We start from the raw sequence: 21,727 nt of genomic DNA, 5'->3' as shown, positions 1-21,727 counted from the left end.
GCTCAGAGAGAAGCTTTATTCCTCAGGGATGCCTTCTGCCTTCAGGGCCAGGGCGGCGGGGCAGCCAGCTCAGCCCTCAAACTTTTTCTTGCGGCCCTCCATGCCACTCAGCGCGTCGATGTTTTTCCGCCAGTCTCCCACCTCCCGGTTTTCCTGGAGGAGTGGGTTCAGAGGTGAGGGGCTCTCAAGTATGCTCCGCCCACCCTCCAGCCTCTCCTTGGGATGTACAGCCCGGGATCTGGTTCTGGAACACTCCTTGTCCCCTCAGGCAGTCCCTTCAAACCACCCCCCCCCTTTCCTGTCTCCCTCAGGCACTTCTGGCCTCCTTGCTTGCTTGTTACTTCCTATTATACCCTGCGGCTTCCCTTGGCTTCCCTTCTTGTCTCCGCGTGCTCTATTCTTCTCTCTATTCCTCTCTAGTGGGGACTTCCTGTTGTAGACCTCGGGCGCATTTTGACTCCTTGCTACTTCCTTTCTCCACAGTGCCTGTTGAGGCTCCCTGGCCAGATTCTTCTCCCCATAACCCAAGTACCATCTGTCCTGAGCTTAGGCCCCAGGAGTGCTCCCCCCACACCCTCTCCTCTGAGCACCCCCTTTCCTGGCCCTAGCCGCACTCACCTTCTCTGTGTCCTCCTTCTTCACCTGCTTGAGGTGGGCCCGCAGGTCTAAGGACTCCTTAGCCCTAGTGCCCAGCAGTGCCTGCATCATGGCATCCGCAGAGATCCTCACCCTCCGCAGGGTGGGCCGCTTAAACTTGCCCCGAAGGTCAAAGATCTTCTGGGTCAGATCTGCTATCTGGGAGCAGCCATAAGGGGAGTGGAGACTTGCTCTCCTCCGGTCCCCCCCTCCCCCAGCCCCACTCTTGCACCCTACACCTCCCTATCTCCCTCCAGGCCTCATCCAGGCTCTCCCTCGCTCAGCTCCCACCGCCTTCAGGAAAACATCCAAGCTCCTCATACAGGAACTGTCAGCCCTCCCGGATCTGCCCAGCCTCATCTCTGAAAAACACTGACACTTCCTGGCCCAGGTGCACGCATCCCACAAAATTCCCTGTGCCATGCGTGAGCTCGCTCATCAACCCTCCGCGCTCCGGCGACACATTTCCGAGAACACGTCTTCTGTTTTCCCACCTCCTGGCTGCTGCATGCTGTTCCCTCTGCCTGGAACAGCCTTCCCTAACCGCTTTATACTCATTCTTCTGCTCCTGTCTGCCAGGCCCACAGAGCTGACCCGGGTCTCTCGGTGTCTGCCACCACAAGCAGCTGCAAGAGATCAGGCTGAGACCACAGCCCCAGGCACCACACCCTACCCTGGAAGGAAGGAGACTGCCCAATGCCTCCCACCTCCGTGATGTTCTTGGTGACTTTTGCCTCCACGTCGTATCTCTCTTCATCCACTTTGTCCACGCGGGCGTGGAGTTGTCGGCACAAGTCCTGGTCAAGGAATGTGGTGTATGTGGTGGTGCTGGGGGGGGTGGGGGGAGGGTGTCCCGATTCCTGAATCTGAGGGAGGAGGGGCTGGGGGCCTGGACATCTGATCCTGCAGGAGTAGTTTGAAGCCCGACTCTGGAGCAGTTGGAACAAAGGGTGCTAGGAGCCAGGGGTCCCGAGAATCTGACGGAATCGGGGCTGGAGAAATCAACCTCTGGCTTTTGGGACTTGTAGGCAGCTGCGGGCCGTATTTCTGAACTCCTGAGGGGAAGGATTGGGAGACTGGACCCCAAGGTCCCGAGCAGAAGTGGGGGATAGTGACTAGACCTGTGAGTCGTCCCAAGGATGCAGGACGGGACACTAGGAACCTCGGATCCCGGGCCGGGCCGGAGTCTCCGAGGAGTACCTGCAGCTCCGCGAAGCCCAGCCCGGCCAACTCCAGAGGCTGGCACCGCGTGCTCAGAGCGCGCCCCTTCTCTCCGCGCCGCTCCTCCGCCTCCCGCTCAAGCTCCTGCTTCGCGATCTGCAGCATCAGGGTCTGCGGAGGGGAGGCCGGGGACCGCAGCCCGTCCGGGGCAGTGCATGAGGGCCGTGCGGTACCGGGAAAGCCGCGCCGGCCAAGTCGGCCCTCCAGTCCCGGGCTAGGACGGTCTTCTGGAGACACGCCCCTCCGGGGCCTGTCCATCATTCCAAGGCCCCGCCCCTCGTGGGGCTACCCACCACACGGCCACGCCCATCCATACAAGCACGACTCTCCAGCCCTGCCCGCCCCCCGCGAGGACACCGAGGCGCCCTCTCCAGGCCTATCCTCACCTTCAGCTGCAGTTTCCTCGAGGCGGAAATCTTGGACTTTTTCTGCCGGGGTGAGACGGAGCAAGGAGCAATCAAGGCGGGGAGGCGAAGACGGGCGGTGAGAGGGGCCTCACGGCCGCTCCATCAAGCCCCGCCCAGATTCGGCCCGCCTCCAACGCCTGCCCTGAATCTACCGGAGGCCACGCCCCTTGGTCCCTCCACCAATCCCACTTCTGACTGATTAGGCACCGCCCCCCACTCCCTAAGCAATCGCAGTTCCCATGGGCAACGGAACTCCGCCCATACGCAGCTTTCACCAATCCGAGCCAGGCCCTCGGCAAAACTCCGCCCCCGAGGTGCCCCATCCGCCTTGGCTCCGCCCACTACCGGAGCCCCGCCCCTCCTTCCCCAGGTTCAGACAGCCTCCTAGGACTCTGAGCCCAGACTCGTGGAGCTCGGCGCTCACCTTGGCGTGCGGCTCCGTGGCGTACGCACGGTAGTTAGCGGAGGACCGGCGTCGGACCGGGGCCGGCGCGGGAGGCGGGCAGCCCGCCTGCGGTTGGGGGAACGGAGCCGCGTCACCGCCGGATTCCCCAGCCCCCCTGCACAAGGTCTCCTGGGGCTGCAGCCTCCCGCCCCAGGTCCCGCCCTGCTGCGCCCTCCCTTGCCGGGCGCCTCCCGCCCGCGTCTGCTCTCACCGCATCGTCGCTGCTGGAGGAAGAGAGACCGGGAGCGAGGGGTTAACATGGGCCTGTGTCCTGTCCTGCCAGCCCAACAGTTCCCCCCGTCCTCAGGTCCTAGAAGGTCTGATTCCCAAACTTCCGTCGTGCAGACACCCGGGAGTCCTGTCTCCACCTCCCCTCTCAGGCCGTGTGCCCAGCCTCGCAGGTCTCAACCTCTCAGGACCCCGGGAGATCGCCCCACCTCTCGCCGCCTCGGACCTTGGGATTCCGGGTTACCAGGCTGCACTCACTTGTCCGCCATGCTGAGACTCAGGCCAGGGCTTGCAGGAGGCAGAGAAGGGGCAAGAGGCGCTTGGAGGGTCAGTAAGGGGGCGTCCGGGGTGACCTTGAAGGCCCCCGGGACTTTGGTCTCCTCCGGCCTGCCCAAGCTTCCCGGAGGACACTGAGATAAAGGGCGAACACCGAGACTAAATATACTGCTGCCGCCTCCTCCCCCTGCCCAGGATGCGAGATAACTGGGGCGCGTGAGGGGTGGGGTGGGCCATGCTCCAGCTGGATCACCCTTCCACCTTGGCGGCCTGGGGATCCAGCCCCCTCCTCCCTCAGACCCAGGAGTCCAGGCCCCCAGCCCCTCCTCCCTCAGACCCAGGAGTCCAAGCCCCCAGCCCCTTCCTTCCTCAGACCCAGGAGTCTGGGCTCCACCTCCACGCTAAAGTGCAGTCTCCATGAGAGCTATGGTCAGTTTCACTGCCCCAAACCTCTTAGCCACTCAATAAATTTTGATTTATTTCAGGATCCAGGTGTGGCCCAGACTCTCGCAGGCAACAGCACAGAGAAACCCACTTCTAGTTTACTTGGAACTAGGTCTCCTCTCTCGACCACCCTAGGCCCTCCCCTCCCCCAGCCCTGGAGACAAGACTGAGGACAGGAAAGCTACACGGGCACACGGAGAAGAGGACCCCACTCTCTTTACTTGGACCATGTGGGTGCTGACTAGCCCTGGAGAGCAGACCACCCCAAGCCCCAGTTAAAACAGGACCTCTGGCGACAAGGGGACCACACAGAGGGCCCGAGCCTCAGGGCCAGATCGCCAGGCTGTGTGTAGAGGCTCAGGAATGAAATGGAGAACTGTGAGAGAACCATCTAGAATTCTAAGAACAGACTATAGCATCCCAGGAATGTAATCTGAAATTCTAGCAACACCTCTGAAGCTGATTGAGAATGTTGAGAGTGTAACTGAGTATTCTACAGGCGGGCTCTACTTCCGGGACCTGACTAGAGGTCAGAGATGGGGGGCTGGGTATCTGGCAGTCGGGGCAGACTCTCTGGTTTTGGGGTCTGACTCCCTGTGGGCGGAGCCTGAACCTCTGAGAGTGAAGCCCGAGACTCTGAGGGTAGTTTGAGGCGCTCAGAGGGTGGGGTCTTGCCTTCCGAAGGCTGGGTCAGGCCCTCCGGGGGCGGGTTCCTTGCCTCAAGGGGCGGGACCAGGGCGTCAGGGGGCGGAGTCGCGGATTGTACAGAGGGCGGGACCAGGGCGCCAGGGGGCGGAGTCGCGGATTGTACAGCGGGCGGGACGAGGGCGCCAGGGGGCGGAGTCGTGGATTGCACAGCGGCGTGGCTGCGGAGGCAAGCAGAGTCCCCGGACTTGTAGAAGCGTGCGAAGGTCTCAGAGGGCCTGTCCTGGTTCTGCGGGGTGAATCCAGCCGCCTGAGCTAGCTCCCCGACCCGGGCGGAAAACCCCTGCAGCTGCTCTTGCCGCAGGTCTACCAGGTACCTGCAACCAGGAAGTGGTGTGTTAGGGGTCCTGGCTGACGGCCCTCAGCCTGGACGTTCCCTGCCCTGTCCTCTGTCGGCTCACCGGGCTAATTCCACGATCAGGTGTCCTCCGGGAGCCACGCAAGCCCCGAGGTCAGGGCTGAGAAGATGCACCATCCTGGGCAGAGAAAAGGGGAGGACTGAGGCTCAGACTTGCAGGTCCCGAGGGAAGAGTGGGGCTGGGGGATCTGCCCACTGATTGAGGACGGTCTGGGGGCCAAGATTCCTGGGCCTAAGGGAGCAGATGTTGGGGGAGAGAAGTCCGGGAACCTCCCTCTTACCCACAGGCCACGTAGAGAAGCTGGAACCGTCCCTCGTAGCAGCTCTTGTGGTGAAGGGTTTGGGCAGAACCGAGAGGCAGGAAGTGAACGGTGAATTCCGGGGAAGGGGCAGCTGGGGAAGACTCGCAGAGTTAGACAACAGACAAAGCTTGGAGATAACACTCTTTGCTTGTCTTGAAGCCCTTCCTCACAAGTGGTTTCCTGGAAAATTCTGGGAAAGTCAGCCCAGCAGGTAGAGAGACCCATCTTACAGACTAGGCAACTGAGACTCAAAAGAGGGCAAGAGTGGGTGGCCCTTTCTGGTGCCACAGGACATCCAGGAAGAACCAGGTTGGGGGATGGTTACAAGGAGGCAGACCGGAACTGAGGTGGGGGGGGCGGGGTCTCTCCAAAAGTGAGCTGGGACACAGCACCTTGTTAGAATGTTCTCGTCTCTTAGTCTTCTGCAGGTAGGATTAGAATTCTATCAGAATGGGCAAACCATAAGAGACTCTTAAATGCAGAGAACAAACTGAGGGTTGATGGGGGAGGGGGAGAGGGGAAAGTGGGTGATGGGCATTGAGGAGGGCACTTGTTGGGATGAGCACTGGGTATTGTATGGAAGTCAAATCGACAATAAATTATATTTAAAGAAAATAATTCTATCTGAATGACAATAATGGTGTTAGGATTTAGGAAAGGGAGAGAAATACAAAGAGAAGAGAGAAAAATCGACAACCACAGGTACAAGAGACCATTTGTCCAGGCATTGGAGGCCATATCAGTACACACTCTGGACTCGAAATCCCTGGAACCCGAAGCCCAGGATGGGGGTCCGGGTCCCACTCCTCCCCGGAGGATGATGTGCCCACTGTGTCACCCAACTCGCATTTCAAGAGGGTGAGCTGACTGGCACGCTTACCGCGCTTACCGCGCTCCGGGCTTCCAGGGCCCTCGCCGTGCACCTGCTCAGGGGTTCCGTGGTTGGCTGTCGGGCGCCCCCAGGCGGCCACCTCTCGGAACAGCTCCGTCACGTTGTGCTGGGTGATCTCACTCGCAGTCTGGGGAGAGAAGGGGCGCGGCCAGGGTGACCCGGCAGGGCCTAGAGTACAGCACCCCTCCCCCAACGCCCAGCGCGAGCATGCGGTGACGGATGGGATGCGGGTTAGTTTGGATTTCCAGACTGGGCTGAGAAAGTATGGGGGGGGGCGGGGCCTCGAAAACCCTCTCCCAGAACCCAGCACCTCCAGGCGCCCACCTTGACTGGCTGTCCGTTGCTGGTCCGCAGGAGGCTCTCATCGTCCGCTTCGATGCCAAAGGCCACGAATGGTCCCGTGGCAATGTCCCCCCAGTACCCGCGAGTAGCGACACGCTCCCCGTGCTTGAGAAAGCAAGGAGCGAAGAGGCAGGTAGGGTCAACGTCCAAGACGCCGGTTCATATGTCCCAGAAAAAAAGGATCGGCCAGGGCAGGGAGGTAGACACTCACATAGCTCAGGAGGCGGCCAGACGCAAGGGTCCGGTTGGGCACGTGGTAGGCGCTGGAGTCTCTGAGTTCAAAGGCGACGCCTGTGTCCCTCCAACGCCGGAACTCGCGAGTGTGGATGACTCGGGCCTGGGTAGGGAGAGGAATGAACAGAAGCCTAAGTAAATCTGGCATATGGCTCCCCAGCGTCCTCCCTCGGACCCAGGAGTCCAGGCCCCCAGACCCTCCTCCCTCAGAGACCAGACTGCCAGTCCCTCCTCCCTCGGACCCAGGAGTCCGGACCTTCAGCCCCTCCTCCCTCAGACCCAGGAATCAGGCCCCCAGCCCTTCCTCCCCCGGACCCGGGAATCAGCCCCTCCTCCCTCAGACCCAGAAGTCTAAGCCCCCAGCCCCTCCTCCCAGGCCCCTCACCCCGCGGTCGTGCAGCTTCATGTGCAAATCCCAGTCGCTGACACCGCGCCGGGCGTCGTAACGGGAGCCCAGGTAGTGACGCAGCCTGGAGTCCCAGAGGCGGCTCATGGGGAAGACCTCAGGACCCTTCTCCCCGCCGGCCCAGAAGCGGAACACAGCCTCCAGCGCGTCGCGCTCGCGGAACTGCACGGCCAGCACGCGTGGGGAGAGAGCGATGGAGAGGCGGCTGCAGCGAGAGCGCTTCCTCCCGCTTTACCCTCCCTGCCATCCCGGGGCGTGGGAATGAGTCTCCCATTTCTCAGACGAAGAAACCGAATTTCTGAGAGTACCCCCCTAGCGCACATGCCACAGTGGGCGCCGGGGAGCTGGGGTTCGACTTCCATTTACGAAAACCCTTTTGGATCGCCCAAGTGCATTGTTCCCGTGGCCGTCCGGATCCTGGGCGGTGACGCCACCTTGAGGGCGCTCAGGCTGAGCCAGGGCAGCTGCTCCGCCAGGCGGTGGGGCTCCGGGACCAGGCGCGCCAGGCGGTCGGCCTGCGCGCTCACGAAGGCGGCCACCTGGGGGCGCAGCAACGCGTTCCCCCACACCTCCAGGAAGGTCTCGCTCCTCTCTGGGGAAAGGTGGGGCTGGATTAGCGGGGACAGCAGAGGAGTGAACCCAGAAATGAGACCCGTGTGGATGACGCATACCTTCTGTAGGGCAATCTCATTATTTTATAGTCACACATGCCTAAGGGACACTGGCAGACCTCCCCCCCCCCCCCATCCATCCCTCAAACGGGAAGAATTACTTAGACCTAATCTGGGTCCCCTAGTCTTCCCCGCCCTCCAGGTGAGCCCAGTCCTGAATGTCATGTTTAAATTTTCCTCCCCTTAAAGAAGAAAAGGTTATATAGAGAGATGGAAATGGAGACTTATGCATGTTAAAATACCATAGCGTCAAATTGTTCCATTTTAGTAGGAATCTTTTTCTTTTAAGGTTTTTATTTGTTTATTTTTGAGAGAGCGAGCGTGGGAGGGGCAGAGGAAGAGAGAATCTTAAGCAGGATTCACAGCCGGCACAGAGCCCGACCCAAGGGTTCCATCTCACGACCGGGAGGTCATGACCTGAGCCAAAATCAAGAGTCAGAGGCTTAACCGACTCAACCACCCAGGCGCCCCTAGTGAGGAATCTTATAAGAGAACGGTATGCCTTTAGTTGGACACACATATACATCCGTATCAATGCATCTATATCAATATATGAATTGTTTAAGAATCTTATAATAGAGAACTATATACCTTAAGTTAGATTAGATTAGTTCTAGCTTCAGAACCTTCTACAAGGTGCATTGTGAAATGTGTGCACTGTATTCTGAAGGCTCTGGGCTGTTAGCGACAAGTACCATCCATAAGTATGACAACAAAGTCATATATGACAAGCCAGGAGATATACATTTTTTTTTTTTTAAATCCTCACAAGAATTCTATGGGGAAAGAATTTCTAGGATCCTCATTGCATCAGTGTAGAAACTGAGGCCCAGAAAGGGGCAGAGACTAGCCCCAGGCCACTCAGGAAACAGAGCTGGGATTTTTTTTTTTTAATAATTTTTTTCTATGTTTATTTTTTAGAGGGAGAGACAGAGTGTGAGCAGGGGAGGGGCAGAGAGAGAGGGAGACACAGAATCCAAAGCAGGCTCCAGGCTCTGAGGTGTCAGCACAGAGCCAGATGCGGGGCTTGAACCCATGGACTGTGAGATCATGATCTGAGCTGAAGTTGGACACTTAACCGACTGAGCCACCCAGGTGCCCCTGGAGCTGGGATTTGAACAGATTGTCTCAGTCCAGACTTTGCTCTAGGTACTAAGTCGAAGTCGTTGTTACTGAGAAATTATCCTTTCTGCCTCCCCACCCAAATCCTCCTCCCCCCTTCAATCTCACTTCCAAGGCTGCCTCCTCCAGGCAGACTCTCTGGGATTCATGTCTCTAACTGAGAAGACTCAGGCCCATGGGAGGCTCTGGCTGAGCTCAGCCAAACCTTCCCCACATCTGGGAGATTCACTACCTCTTAAGAAGTCCTTTGATCTCTTTTGGACTTCTCCTGTGGTAGGAGGGTTTCAATGGTTATCCTGTGTCATGCACCATACAGAGAGTTTATGCGGATTTTCTCCCGGAATTCTTTCAATGGCTCTAGGAGGTGGTATATTTAGCCCCATTGTACAGGTGGGTAAAGCTGAGGCTCTGAGACTATCAAATGAATGAGCGAGTAATAGAACAGGCAACTGTGATCCAAAGGTGTAATTGCACCATTGAAATGCCAGAATCCCTGCGGGGTGGGGAAGAGCCACTGGGGGCCAGAATGTCTGGGTCCTTGTAACTGACCTTGCAGCCCCATCTTCTCAGGTTCCTCCAAGGCTAGGCTGAAGATCAGCATGTGTCGGGCCACAGCTTCCAGATTATTCTCAAGCACATAGAACTGGAAAGACAGGGTGAAATGATTCCCCGGCTCCTAGGATACCCAGGAGCGGGAGCCACAATCCTCGTCCCTCCACAGGACCCAGACATCCTGTACACTGGCTTCCTTCAAACACAGGAGTCTGGGCACTCACCTTCATTCTCCTCTCGCCACCCACCCCACAATCCCGGCTCACATGTAACCTCCTGCGAGGCCAGAGAGCTGCGCGGGCCAGAGTCCGAAGCAGGTGCCGCCCATCCACGGATCCCACCAGCAGTACATCTAGCTCGGGGGTCGTGTGCTCTGTATCCTCCCGCAAATCTGGGTCCACAGGAGGACCTAGTAAGATGACACAGGCTCGGGTTGGAGGCCTGGAGAGCCTCCCCCTGCAGCCGCCCCAGAACGATGGACTACAACTCCCAGCAGGACTCGCACGCCTGGCCTAGGTTCCCGAGGGAGCTGTGCCTCTAAGCATTCTGGGAATCGTAGTCCGCAAAGGCCATTTGGGACGCCCAGTGAAGGGCGGCGCCGCCGTTGGAGCCTCAGAGAACGTTTGCGCGCCGCCTGCCGGGCTGGGAAGGCAACCGCCGGGTCAGATGTGGTCCTTGGGGGGGGGGGGGGGGGGGCGCGAAGGGACTCACTCTCAGCCTGCAGGTCCAGCGCTGGGGACAAGCCCCACCAGGACACGGAGCCGAAGCCTGTGCCAGAGCCTGCCGGTGTGGTCATCGCCCTGCAGGACAGACATCCTGGGAGTCCCCAAACATCGTCTCTGCCTCACCCACCCATTCCCCTGTCACCGCCCCTCATTTCTCGTCCCTCTCCTCCATGTGACATCCCCTCACCTCTATCCTTTCAAAGACTCCGGGTCGCCCCCTCCCTCCCTGCTCGGTGCTGCGCTGCTGCAGTTCTGCACCCACTACACACTACTACCTCTCGCCCCCTTCCTTTTCGACCAATCACCCAATGAGAGTACGCGGGTTGGCACCGGCGCGATCAACTGACCAATGAGAGTGAGCGGGACGAGCACGCTGCGAACTTTTGGCCAATGGGAGGGCTTGCGGGAGCGGAAGGCGTAGGGACGCGGTTGTCATGACGACGGCCCTGGAGGAGAAGGGGCGGGGCCAAGAGAGACTGGGGCGGGGCAGGAGAGGCTGGGGCGGAGCCAGGAGAGGCTGGGGCGGGGCCAGGAGAGGCTGGGGCGGGGCCTGGGGCGATCCACACATCTGGGATGGGGGAGGTGTAGGCAGATTCAAATTGACACAGAACAGGAATAGAATCTTGATTAATTCGAATTAAAGTGAGGCAGCCTAGACCTCTGTGTCCCCTGTCCCTTTCTCCTCGTGGTTCTACCATCCAGGGCTTCTCAACAGGCGGGAAACAGCAAAGTGCTTGGTCTAGCTAGTGCTGGCCCCTGGTTGTTCAAGTTTCAGGATATGTGTTACATACAGTCATTACTAATTACTAAAATTAAATTCCAATTAAATGCATTACATTACAATAAAGGTAATACAGGGGCCCCTGGGTGGATCAGTGGGTTAAGCATCTGACTTCAGCTCAGGTCGTGATATCACCGTTTGTGAATTCAAGCCCCACATCTGGCTATTGGCACAGAGACTGCTTCAGATCCTCTGTCCCCTTCTCTCTCTCCCCTCCCTGGCTCATGCTCTCTCTCTCTCTCTCTCTCAAAAATAAATACACATTAAAAACTTTCTAAAAACAAATAAGAATTTTATATTTTATCCAACGTGGATTTCTTTTTTTTTGGATTAATTTTAATCTTTCAAAAATATTGTATTGAAATGCTATTTATCTTGATTGCTGATGGTTTTGTTTTGTCGGCTTCGTCTTAGATTTGGGAACCTTCATCCTGACCCTGGGAAATACTATATTACTGCATGATGGCATGCTAACAGGCCTCTCTTCTCGGCTTCGTATTCAGTGACTTCACATTGATGGCTTGAAATCAGCCGTGGTGGGAGTATTTACACCATGGAAATAGGCAGACTACACAGCAGGGCTTCATAAAATTGGTAACAGCACACCATGGGAGGCACACCAAGTCTTCTCTGGCCTCCACGTCTGAATCCTTTGCGTATTTCCCTCTGCTACACCAATTCCCTCCTCCCCGACCCCCAAAATGTCCAACTCCAGCAGGGGATCTTTCTCTGAGTTCTCTCTTGCCTTCCCTTCCCAACAGAATGGCCACAACAGTCTATACCCTGTGACTCCCAGTACTTTATATTCAGGGAACCCAATGGTAGGATGCTGGAGAATATGGCTTTGGGTGTCAGACACGCCTGGCTTTACATCTTGCCATCACCTGCTGGCTGAGAGACCTCGACCAGGTGACTTAACCTGCCTTTGAGTTCCACAAGGGCAGGACTTGAGTGAGGCAGGTCTCCAGCCCAGCCCCAGCACCCAGCATGGTTTGCAACACCCAAGGAGCCTGGCTCTCCAGCTCCACGACCTGAGGTAAGTCAGTCACCCTTTCTGTGCCTCAGTTTTCTGCTCTGTAAATTGGGAATGGTAACATGCAGCTGGCTGTGGTGTCAGGGATTGAAGGGGGTCCACCTGCCATCCAAGGACAGTTCTGGGCACTAGGGAGTGAAGCTGGGTCTCAGCAGTCCCTGCGGGACTCACTGGCCTCCTGGCTCTTTTGAGAACATACCAAACCTGCTCTTGCCCCAGGGCCTTTGCAACTTAGGGTTCCTTCTGCCTGGGATTCTCTTCCCCTTCATCTTTATTTTATTGTGGTAAAGTACACCCAACATAAAGTTGAATGACACTTAAGATATTCACAATACTGTGCAACCATCACCACTAGCCAGCTCCAGAACTTTCTCATCACCCTGTGCTCATTAACCAGTCTCTCCCCATTTCTCCCTCTCCCTAGTCCCTGCAAACCACGAATCTACTTCCCCCCTGCCTTTGGATTTGCCTCTTCTGGATATTTTACACAGATGGAATCATACACTAAGTGGCCTTTTGTGTCTGACTTCTTTCACTTACAATCACGCTCTCAAGGTGCATTAAGCTGTAGCATGAATCAGCATAAAAACTCCTTCTTATGACTGAATAGTATTCCATTATACGTCCCCCCTCATCTTTGCGAGCCTCATTCCTTCTTGTCGTTCACAACACAGCCCAAACATTACCTCTTCAGGAAAGCTGTCCCTGACTGCCCTTTCTTTTTTTTTTTTTTTATTTTTTTTAACGTGTATTTATTTTTGAGACAGAAAGAAACACAGCATGAACGGGGGAGGGGCAGAGAGAGAGGGAGACACAGAATCGGAAGCAGGCTCCAGGCTCTGAGCCATCAGCCCAGCGCCCGATGCGGGGCTCGAACTTGCGAACCGCGAGATCGTGACCTGAGCTGAAGTCGGACGCCCAACCGACTGAGCCACCCAGGCGCCCCACTGACTGCCCTTTCTAAATCATCTCGGCCCTCACTAGCTTACTGCCCACACGGATCACCATTTGTAATGATTTTGTTCTTCTCATTTGTCGGCTTTCTTGTTGAGACGTGGAACCAGGGACTCTAACTCAGAGCAGATTCGATGCCAGGACTTAGAGACAGACTTTCTGGCTGTATGATCCTCAGAGGTCATGCTACTTCTCTGAAGCCCAGTTTCCTTATTTGTCGACTGGGAATAATAATCACGTCCATTTCACGTGATGGCTGTGAGGATTATTGTTACCGGCAGTAGCAGTAATAGTGATAATAGTAATGCATAATGCTGTTTTCATTAAGATGTCCCCTAACTCACTCACACATACGAAATTATTGCATTTTAAAAAGAAATTTGTTAAATCGCTTAACGGGGCACCTGGGTGGCTCAGTTAGGCATCTGACTTTGGCTCAGTTCATGATCTCACAGCTTGTGAGTTCGAGCCCCATGTCGGGCTCTGTACTGACAGCTCAGAGCCTGGAGCCTCCTTCAGATTCTGTGTCTCCCTCTCTCTCTGCCTCTCCCCCACTCGTGTTCTCTCTCTCTCTCAAAAATAAATAAAAACATTTAAAAAAAGAAAAAAGGAGAAATTTGTTAAATCGCATGGACATCACAACCTGTGTAACTGATCAGATTTCCCTTTTCCCATTGGCTATCAGGAAGCTCAGTGCAAGTTAGTACTCTGCCTTTTTTTTTTTAGTATATGGGGGAATCTTTTGCCTCATTCTCCACTTAACCTGCTGGTCAGAGGGCTTTCTTACCAGGACACCTGGGTGGCTCAGTTGGTTGAACATCCAACTTTGGCTCAGGTCATGATCTTGGGGTTCGTGGGTTCGAGCCCCACGTCGGCCTCTGTGCTGACAGCTCAGAGCCTGGAGCCTGCTTTGGATTCTGTGTCTCCCTCTCCGTCTGCCCCCCTCCCCCAACTGCTCGAACTCTGTCTCTGCCTCTCTCAAACATAAATAAACATTAAAGAGAGAGAGAGAGAGAGAGAGAGCGCTTTCTTACCAAATTGCATGGACCTCTGTCTACCACCTGAAATCCTGTCCAGGATAAGAGGACGGAGAAGCCAATGTAACAATCATCTTTCCTAGACACAGATCAGGAGGCAGACTTTGTTGAAGGAAGACAGGGGTGTAGTTGGAGGCATTGGCTTTCCCTGTGTAACTCTGTCCTTTCTGCCCGTCGCTGGGAACTTCATTCCCAGACTCTGTGTCTCTACTTTGTTTCCTTGATGAGAGTAAGTCGTTTGGAGGTAAAGTCTGGATTTGCATCAACTCGGGGTTCCCAGCGTCCAACAGAAGCTGCCACACTGAAGACATCATGCAAAATAGAATGGATAAACAACGGAAGAAAGAAAGGAAGGGAGGGAAATATGGGCATGGAAATCTATCTAAGTCATGGGTGAGGGAGCGGATTAAATTCATGAGCAAGTAAGTGATTCATGGACTCCTCACAACGAGCATAAAGTAGGTGTTGTCATTACCACAATTTTTTCAGGTGAGGAAATTGAGGCTTGGAGGGGTGAGTAAGTGGTGGATGGTGGGTGGGTGGGCCCGTTTCCCTCAGTGTGTTTCCAGGATGGGCAGCCCTATCCTTGCCCTTGTGCGATCCCACCCTCTTGCCAGCCCTGCCCCTGCCCAGCCCCCATCGGTGAGCATTAGGTCAAGCCACCAAAGTTGCTGAGTATTTATTTGGTCCTGGAGCAGTGCAGGAATCCGACTAGGGACAGGAGCGGGTGATCCTGTGCAGGAAGAGGGGCACTTGGGAGCGAGGGGGGTAGTAGGCTGGGTCACTGATTGTCAAAGCAGAGCGTGGGACCCTGGGGGTGGGGGAGACCAGATGGCTCCCCTCCCCCAGGGGTCCCTGGGGCTTCTGGGTATGTGCTTGGTGGGAGAGTTGGCAATTACCACGACTGGTATGATGGGGGATGGGACGGCAGGACCGTGTCAGGTTGGGCGGAGTGGGGGTGGCGAGCGGTCAGAGAAGGCTTAAAGGCAGACCCGGGCCTGGCTTTGGCCAGGAGTCTGAGGTCACGGGCCGAGTCCGGGCTTGGCAAGGGGCTTGAGTTGGGGATCAGGGTGCAGGCAGCGGCCTCGCTCGGTCGGGGGGCCGCAGGGAGTGCCACTGGGCAATGGGCCGCCGGGGGCTGGCCAGCATGTCTGCCCAGTGCCGCAGGCCGGCTCCCCCTGCCGCCGCCCCTACCGCTACCCTCCCGATGGCCTCGTTCTTGCCCAGCTTGTCATAGTCCAGCACGGTCAGCTCCACCTGGACCTTCTGCACACAGGAAGGGCAAGGGGAAGAGAGAGGAGAGTTCAGGAAGGAGGCTTGGCGGGGCGGACCTGGGGTACCATGGCTCAGGAGACCCTCTCCCTAGCAACCAGAGTTCCAGGGGACTTGTTAGCGCCCTGGGCTAAGACCTCTCAGGGGACTCAGACGGGGGATGTGGTGGGAGGTGAGGGGGTGGACAGCCTCTGTTCGAGTGATGGTCTGGATGCTTTCTTCCTCTGGAATCAGCTTTCAAAGGACATAAATCCTAAGTACCTCCTCAGGGAACAGCCTCCGAAGGGGGACAGACCTGGAGGGCTCTTAAATGCGTGCAGTGGCCAGGCCTGGGTCCAGCTAAAGAGTGCTGTGGGGATAGCTCTTTTTCTTAGTACCCATTACTCCTGAGGGGGCGGGGCATCCTGGTCTTGCTTGGGGGCGGGGCATCCTGGTCTTGCTTGGGGGCGGGGCATCCTGGTCTTGCTTGGGGGTGGGGCATCCTGGTCCTCCTTGGGGGCGGGGCATCCTGGTCTCGCTTGGGGGCGGGGCATCCTGGTCTTGCTTGGGGGCGGGACATCCTGGTCTTGTCTGGGGTTGGGGCGCCCTGACGCTCATAGGAGGAAACTGAGACTGGAAACACAACCTCAGGCCCCCAGGACCTGGAAGTTGCTAAGGAGTCTCCCTTCCCCTAGCAATAGGGGTTTCTAATGGCCCGGGACCCTGGGGGAAGGGCTGTTTTGACAGAGGCTTTGGGCAGCCTGAGCTCACCTGCACCTGGTCACAGGGCACCTCGAAACTGAAGGCCTCATTGTAATAGGGGTTCAGAGTGTTCTTCTTGATGGTCGTTTTCTTCTTCCGCACCTTTTTGCCGCCTTGAAGCAGGTGGACCTTGACATATGGATCTGGGGAGAGAAAGGAGTCTTACGGCCCCACTGTCAAGTCCAGGGGATCGTGTTAAGGGGGCATGAGAGTCTTCGGAACAGCACACCCTCTGCGCACCCCTCACGCCTCTCTCTCTCTCTCTCACTCTCTCTCTCTCTCTCTGACCAAAGCAAATCTATATCCTCCATGGCAGTCTGGGCCTCCCCGTCCCCCAAGGGACCCTCAGGACCCAGAAAACAGCCAGATCCTGTGCTACTGAGGCTCCGCGCCACCACCGAGATCATTTCCTTGCTTCCCACACACCGGAGAGCCCCCCTACGTCCATCTTCTTCAGGTTCTTAGCCTCCAGGACGATGACGGTGAGTTTCCCGGCCGTAGGGACATAGCGGAGGGAGAAGCAGATATCACCTAGTTTCTCCTGCTAAAAGACAGAGGAGGACCCATCGCCGGAGCTCCTGCTTCCCATCCATCCCCTCTCGGACCTTTCTTGACCCTCCCCCTCCCCTTAGAGTGGAGTTAAGACCACAGAGGCACAACCCAAGGAGTGGAGAGGTTGTACCAGGAGAGCCCCCGGGTCTAGCCCTTTGCGGCAGGTGCAATGGCTAGAGCCCCGACGGTCCAAGAAGCCTGTGATCTGATTGGCCCGGGCTCGCAGTGGGCGGGCCCAGCCGTGGGGGCGTGGCCACGCCTGCTCACCTCCTCCCGAGGAGCTGCCTGCAGCTCTCGCCAGGCCAGCACCGGCCGCCCCAAGTCGACGGAACTCATGGGGACCCGCACCTCCCCAATGGCATCGTTGCGGGAGAAGCGGTCGAAGTCGTACACCGCCATGACCAGTACCCTGCCCCCCAGCTCCACGTAGGGGACCTAGGTGAGGGGGCCACAGAGAAAAGAGCACAGGGTGGAGAGTAGGAAGTCAGACAGACAGGAAGTGGGGCGCAGCACGTCCAGGTAGAACACGGCGGGGGGGGGGGGGCGGGCAGCAAGGGTTCAAGGGGACCGGTGTGGGGAAGTCTGTGGAACCCAAATGGGACAGCCCAAGGACCCAAGGCACAGCCCAGGGGTCAGCAGTGCCCCACAAGGGCAACCCAGGGTCCAGTGTCACAGTCTCCAGAGCTGGTGGCTGCCAACAGGAAGAGCTTGAAGCGGTCGGTCCCCAGGATTCCAGGTACGGGGGTGCGGGGGGGGGGGGCGCAGGTTACCAAGCCGGGGGCACGGAGGCCAGGAGCTCACCTTGAACGCAAAGTTCTCCCCAAAGTGTGGGTTGAGCGTCTGCCGATGCACCTTGGTCTCATGCCGCCGCCGCTTGTCTGGCAGCAGGTAGACACGCACATAGGGGTCGGAGGAGCCGCCCAGGTCCAAGGCTGCCAGGCCCTCGGCTTGCAGGATGCCCACCAGCAGCTGAAAAGTGACGAGGAGGCTCTAGTCTTAGGCTCCTTTTTGGCGCCTCCTCTGAGAAGGGGCTAGAAGCCTCGGACCCTCCCCTCCACGCCATGCCCCTCCCCCACACCCACCTGTCCACTCTGGAAATCGTAATCGAGTGAGTACTGCAGTCGTCCTAGCTCGTGCTTCTCTGCCACCTGCGACCCTGGCCCACACGGTGCTGGCTCCAGCTCCTCCACTTCCGGCTGCACCTTAGGGAGCCGGGGGCAAGGGCAGGTGAACTCTTCCCCCTGACAGTGGGATCCTCCACGCCCAGAAGCCAAGGGAGACTCACAGAACCCTCAGGCTACACCTGAGCACTTGCAGGGCAAGCGGAATCGGTGTTTGATTAGTGATGTCCGGCAGAGGCAGGGAACAGTAAAGGCGTGATTCATGATGTCTGCTATGGGGCAGAACAGACATGGGGACACTGCCGCGCGTCGTGCCTAGACTAGAAGAACAAGCACTCCTAGTGCCTCGCTGCCTACAAGAAGGACGCGGAAGGTTCTACTTCACACGCTAAAGGAATACTAGGGTTGCTGTCCAACTTGACGTGTTGACTAGTGATGTTGCCACAGAAAAACATGGAGGAGAAATAGTATATTTAGCCTGTCCTGGCCATTCCGAACTGGAACAAGACTTCTTAACCTGAGCCATCAATTTTCAAAATTCAGTGTGAATCAGAACTCTCCTGAGAAATCCCACTTCAGAGGTTCTGATTCAGCAGGTCCGGTGCAAGAGCCAGAACTTGTGTTTCCACAAGCACCTGAGGTGATTCTGATGTAGATGGTCTTTGGGCATCATTGGCTTAAGGGATAGGGATGGAGGGGTGGAGGCTGGCTCCCAGGACTCTAAAGGTCATGCTTCATGGGTGATAATTATAACAGATAACAGCCATTTGTTGACAAGGGAGGAGGGGAAACACGAGTTACAGACCACAAACTTGAGGCTCACAGTGAATTTCCCTAGGTCACAGAGCTGGGGAATGGTTCCTCTCGGTTGGAAACCTAGGACAGCCTGGCTCCCAAGTGCGCATCATTTCACTCTGCACTCAGAGGCCTAATGCTCAGACCCTCACACCTGTTACCTTTCATTTTCGCTCCAAGGGCCTCTTTCAACTCATGTTTCTTTCATTCCCTCGAGACAGCCACACCAGCCTCCTCCCTGGCTTCCTTGCCTCAACTGTGTCCTCCACGTGGGTTCCGGAGGAGTCATTCCAACACCCACGTGACCCTGTTCCTCGCCTGCTCACAAATCTTCCATGGCTCCCAATTGCCCTTGTGACATGGATACTACTGAGCTCTTCAGACACTCTCTCTGGAGTGCAGTATATTTACACTCTATGCTCCAGCACGGAGTGAAAAATGACTCGTGGTTCCTCAAATATGCCTCAGAATCTGGATTCCAGGCCTCAGCACATGCTGTTCCTTCTCTGTTCTCGGCTAACTCTGTGTGTTCCTTGGGTCTCAGCGCAGAAGACGCCTCTACTGGGAAGCTTCCTTGGACTCTCTGGGTTATCAGGTGGTTTTTCTGCACTCCGGTATGCTCTGTGCTGCCCCTGATATGGCACATAACACCCTGAATTGTGAATGTCTGTGTGAGTGTCTGACTTCCCCACCAGACTGGTTCTCCTGAACAGTGACCGGCCCTGGCCCATCTCCAGGTCCCCAGCATCCCGGTTAGGGCTAAACACACAGGGGACATGAGTGAATAAGATGGGCATAGGAGGGGGGAGAGCACGGACTGAGGCTGGGGGTGCAGGGAGAGGCAGGGCTGAGGGGCTGGGCCAGGCCACACCTTGTCTATGTAACTCCGTCCCAGCTCCTTCACTTCCTGAAGGTGGACCTGGGCTTGGGCCTGAATCTTCTTGCCCGACCGCCTGCGACAACGCTTCCGGTAGAGGCAGAAACAGCAGCTGAAGACGAGCAGGGCTGAGACCAGAACGATGGTGGCCAGGGCCCAGGGGGGTACTGCAGAGGACATGGAGACAACACTCAGTGAGGCCCTAGGAAGCAAGCTGGCTGATTCAGTCCGGGTTACATGTACAAGCCTTAATCCTGGCCAGGTTTTCCCTCCAGCCATTTCCATTCCATTTTATTCCCGTGTTTTCCTTCCAACTGATCTCACCTATAAAGCGATTTGATGCCCTTATTCTAGGCTGACACCGTCCAGATTTTCTTGCCTGTTTGCTGCACCTTCTCTTCCACCCCCTTTCTAATTTCTGCTCGACCCACTGACGCATTTAGAAGCCATGCCCCTCCCTGGCTTCAGTTTCCCTATCTTTGAAAGAAGGGAGAGGTGGGCCTTCCAATCCACAATCCAAGATCCCATTCCATTCCACACTTTCTGATCTGGTTCTCGATTTTCTTGCAAACCTGTCCCTCTTCCGTTTCACTCGAAGTCCAGAATTCCAACTACAATACCACCCGGATTTTCCAGTCCGCCAACCGAGGACACCAGTCCGAATCCCGCCCCTGAGAATCCTAGCCGGGCTTTCCCTCCACTCTGGCCCCGAGTCTCGCTCACCAGGGCCATGGCCGATGCGACTCGAGTCCGGAGGCGTGTCGGGCGCTGGAGGCCCTGGGGTTGGGGGCTCCGGGAACATGGCGGCGGGGTCTCACGGTCCTTTCTGTGGAGGCACCCAAGAGCCCTAGCCCCCCACGCCCACCCCGTGCATTCATTGACGCTTCCGAACAACGAAGAACTCCAACTCCCATCGGCACCCTGGGCGACCAGCGGCATAGGAATCGGCCAGCAGCCGCGAGGCATGCTGGGGGTTGTAGTGTCAGCCCTCTCAGCGATGGAGGGCGGGCGCTGGCGTGGGCTCGAGGACCTAGTTCCATCCCAAAGGGATGCCCCCGCCCTCCAAGGCCCCCGAGGAATCCCGCCGACTTCTACCCCTTCGGTGCCAGACTCCACCGGCGTGAACCGGAAGTGGGCGAAGGCGGGCGTGGGAACCGGAGACCTGGGTTGTCCCGAGCACCGGGTGGCTCGGCTCGGGCGGGGCGGGAGCAATGCCGGTTGCCCCTGGCAACGAGCTGTTGCCGAGACAACAGGCGGGGCTGACGTACAGATGCGGAATCCAGGCGCGGCCAGCTCGCTCTTCGCGCGGTCAGGACCCCAGCCCCGGACCCCCAGCCCCGGACCCCAGGCGGAGCGAGCTTGGGGAGAGGGCAGCCTCGGCCGTCGCTCCCCGCGCCCACGGCTGGCTCCTCGCTCCACATCTGGCCCTGCGAGCCTCTCTCGCTCCTGCCGGGGCTACCTGCTGCCACCGCCGGGGGTGGGGTGGGCTGGGGGCGCACATCGTCTCGGCCTGTCTGTCTCTCCCGCGCATCCCGAGCTGTCTTCACACCTGTCCTCATGACCGTCTCTGCCTCCACACCTCTCCCTCCACTCCCGATTTCTGCCCATTCCCCCACCGGCCCCTCGCTGCCCCCCTATCCGCGTCTCTCTTGCCCTCGGCCTGTGGTCTGGTCTGTGTCCCGGGGTCTCCCACCCTCCCCCCTGCCTGCTCCTCCCTCCCCTCTGCTCTTTGTTTCCACACCTGTCTCTAAATCGCAGTCTCCCCGTTTCAGCCTCCAGCCCTCCCACTCCTGTCGGGCCCTCCCTAGTGTCCCCCCACGCCACATGCCCTGTCTTTCTAGGGATGAGGATGAACAGGGGCCTTAAGGAGGGGGTCCCAGAGGCTCCTACCTGCTCAGCGGCTGGACCGGACCCTCCCGGGAGACGCCCAGGCGCTGGCCCCGCCCGGACCCCGCCCCCGCACGCGGGCGGGTGGCGCTGTCCTGGGTGCTGATCACTGAGCCCGGTGGGGCGGGGGCGCGGCAGAGCTGTGTGTGTGTGTGTGTGTGTGTGTGTGTGTGTGTGTGTGTGTACGCGCGTGCGTATTAGGTCTCGGGTAGATGGAGAGCCCGTCCCTCCCCTTGTCCCGCCCCCAGCCAGGAGCCACCAGGGTGCCCAGGGATATTCACCCTGGTCCCAGTGGATTTTCTGCTTTCTTGTCCAACTGTCTGGCATCTAGGCCCCCTCTGTCCACCCCCACCCCCACCAGGATACCCTGTCCTAGGACCCCAGAGACTGTCTCGGGAGACCCAAGTACCCAAGTAGTCAGGTATCCAGACACAAGACTCAGCGTGAAAGTCTCTAGTGAATCCGCCCCAGACATCACCCCACCCTCTAGGATCTCCTAGCACCAGGCCCAGGAAGCAAGCCCCTATGCTCCTGGCTTCAGGAACCGGACAGACGCTGGAACACAGTGTGGACCTCCAGCCCTCTCTAAGAGACTCAACCATCCAAACACATTTTTTTTTCAGGTGCAAAATTATGGGTCTCGCTTCTTCCCTAGGACATTTACCTCAGGGCTTAAACATCAGGAATCCAGCCCCACTCCCACCCCAATAT

At 57.4% G+C, this 21,727-nt stretch overlaps 3 protein-coding genes across 8 annotated transcripts; all 3 read right to left on the bottom strand.

Moving 5' to 3' along the window:
• Positions 1–3,373, bottom strand: TNNI3 (troponin I3, cardiac type). The gene is made up of 8 exons (XM_042918699.1): positions 3,196–3,373; positions 2,921–2,933; positions 2,689–2,775; positions 2,244–2,285; positions 1,837–1,968; positions 1,344–1,433; positions 619–795; positions 1–153 (listed from the first exon to the last, which is right to left on the bottom strand). Exons 1-8 carry the CDS (start codon positions 3,204–3,206, stop codon positions 70–72), a joined length of 636 nt encoding a protein of 211 aa, XP_042774633.1. The 5' UTR covers positions 3,207–3,373; the 3' UTR covers positions 1–69.
• Positions 3,374–3,855: 482 nt separating this feature from the next.
• DNAAF3 (dynein axonemal assembly factor 3) lies at positions 3,856–10,244 on the bottom strand. 2 transcript variants are annotated; one of them, XM_042918604.1, is made up of 12 exons: positions 10,154–10,244; positions 9,953–10,041; positions 9,508–9,650; positions 9,239–9,332; positions 7,331–7,488; positions 6,876–7,058; positions 6,468–6,593; positions 6,239–6,361; positions 5,903–6,041; positions 5,002–5,113; positions 4,764–4,838; positions 3,856–4,679 (listed from the first exon to the last, which is right to left on the bottom strand). In XM_042918604.1, exons 2-12 carry the CDS (start codon positions 10,035–10,037, stop codon positions 4,181–4,183), a joined length of 1,737 nt encoding a protein of 578 aa, XP_042774538.1. In that variant the 5' UTR covers positions 10,038–10,041; positions 10,154–10,244; the 3' UTR covers positions 3,856–4,180. The 2 variants fall into 2 exon arrangements, with proteins under 2 accessions (XP_042774538.1, XP_042774539.1); XM_042918605.1 differs by having other exon boundaries at positions 5,912–6,041.
• Positions 10,245–14,444: 4,200 nt separating this feature from the next.
• On the bottom strand, positions 14,445–21,150 carry SYT5 (synaptotagmin 5). Of its 5 annotated transcripts, none has more exons than XM_042918744.1 (9): positions 21,020–21,150; positions 19,853–19,976; positions 19,124–19,296; positions 17,419–17,538; positions 17,138–17,305; positions 16,604–16,771; positions 16,211–16,328; positions 15,794–15,927; positions 14,445–15,037 (listed from the first exon to the last, which is right to left on the bottom strand). In XM_042918744.1, the coding sequence occupies exons 2-9, from the start codon at positions 19,929–19,931 to the stop codon at positions 14,837–14,839; spliced, it is 1,161 nt and encodes a 386-aa protein (XP_042774678.1). In that variant the 5' UTR covers positions 19,932–19,976; positions 21,020–21,150; the 3' UTR covers positions 14,445–14,836. The 5 variants fall into 5 exon arrangements, with proteins under 5 accessions (XP_042774678.1, XP_042774680.1, XP_042774681.1 ...); XM_042918746.1 differs by lacking the exon at positions 21,020–21,150 and adding an exon at positions 20,225–20,423; XM_042918747.1 differs by lacking the exon at positions 21,020–21,150 and adding an exon at positions 20,225–20,423 and having other exon boundaries at positions 19,853–19,955.
• Between the last annotated feature and the right edge of the window lie 577 nt (positions 21,151–21,727).

Source organism: Panthera leo, chromosome E2 (genome assembly GCF_018350215.1).
Source record: "Panthera leo isolate Ple1 chromosome E2, P.leo_Ple1_pat1.1, whole genome shotgun sequence".
In the NCBI taxonomy this organism is placed as follows: Eukaryota; Metazoa; Chordata; class Mammalia; order Carnivora; family Felidae; genus Panthera; species Panthera leo.
The sequence above is the reverse complement of the archived record's forward strand: the minus strand, read 5'-3'. Positions and strand labels throughout refer to the sequence as shown.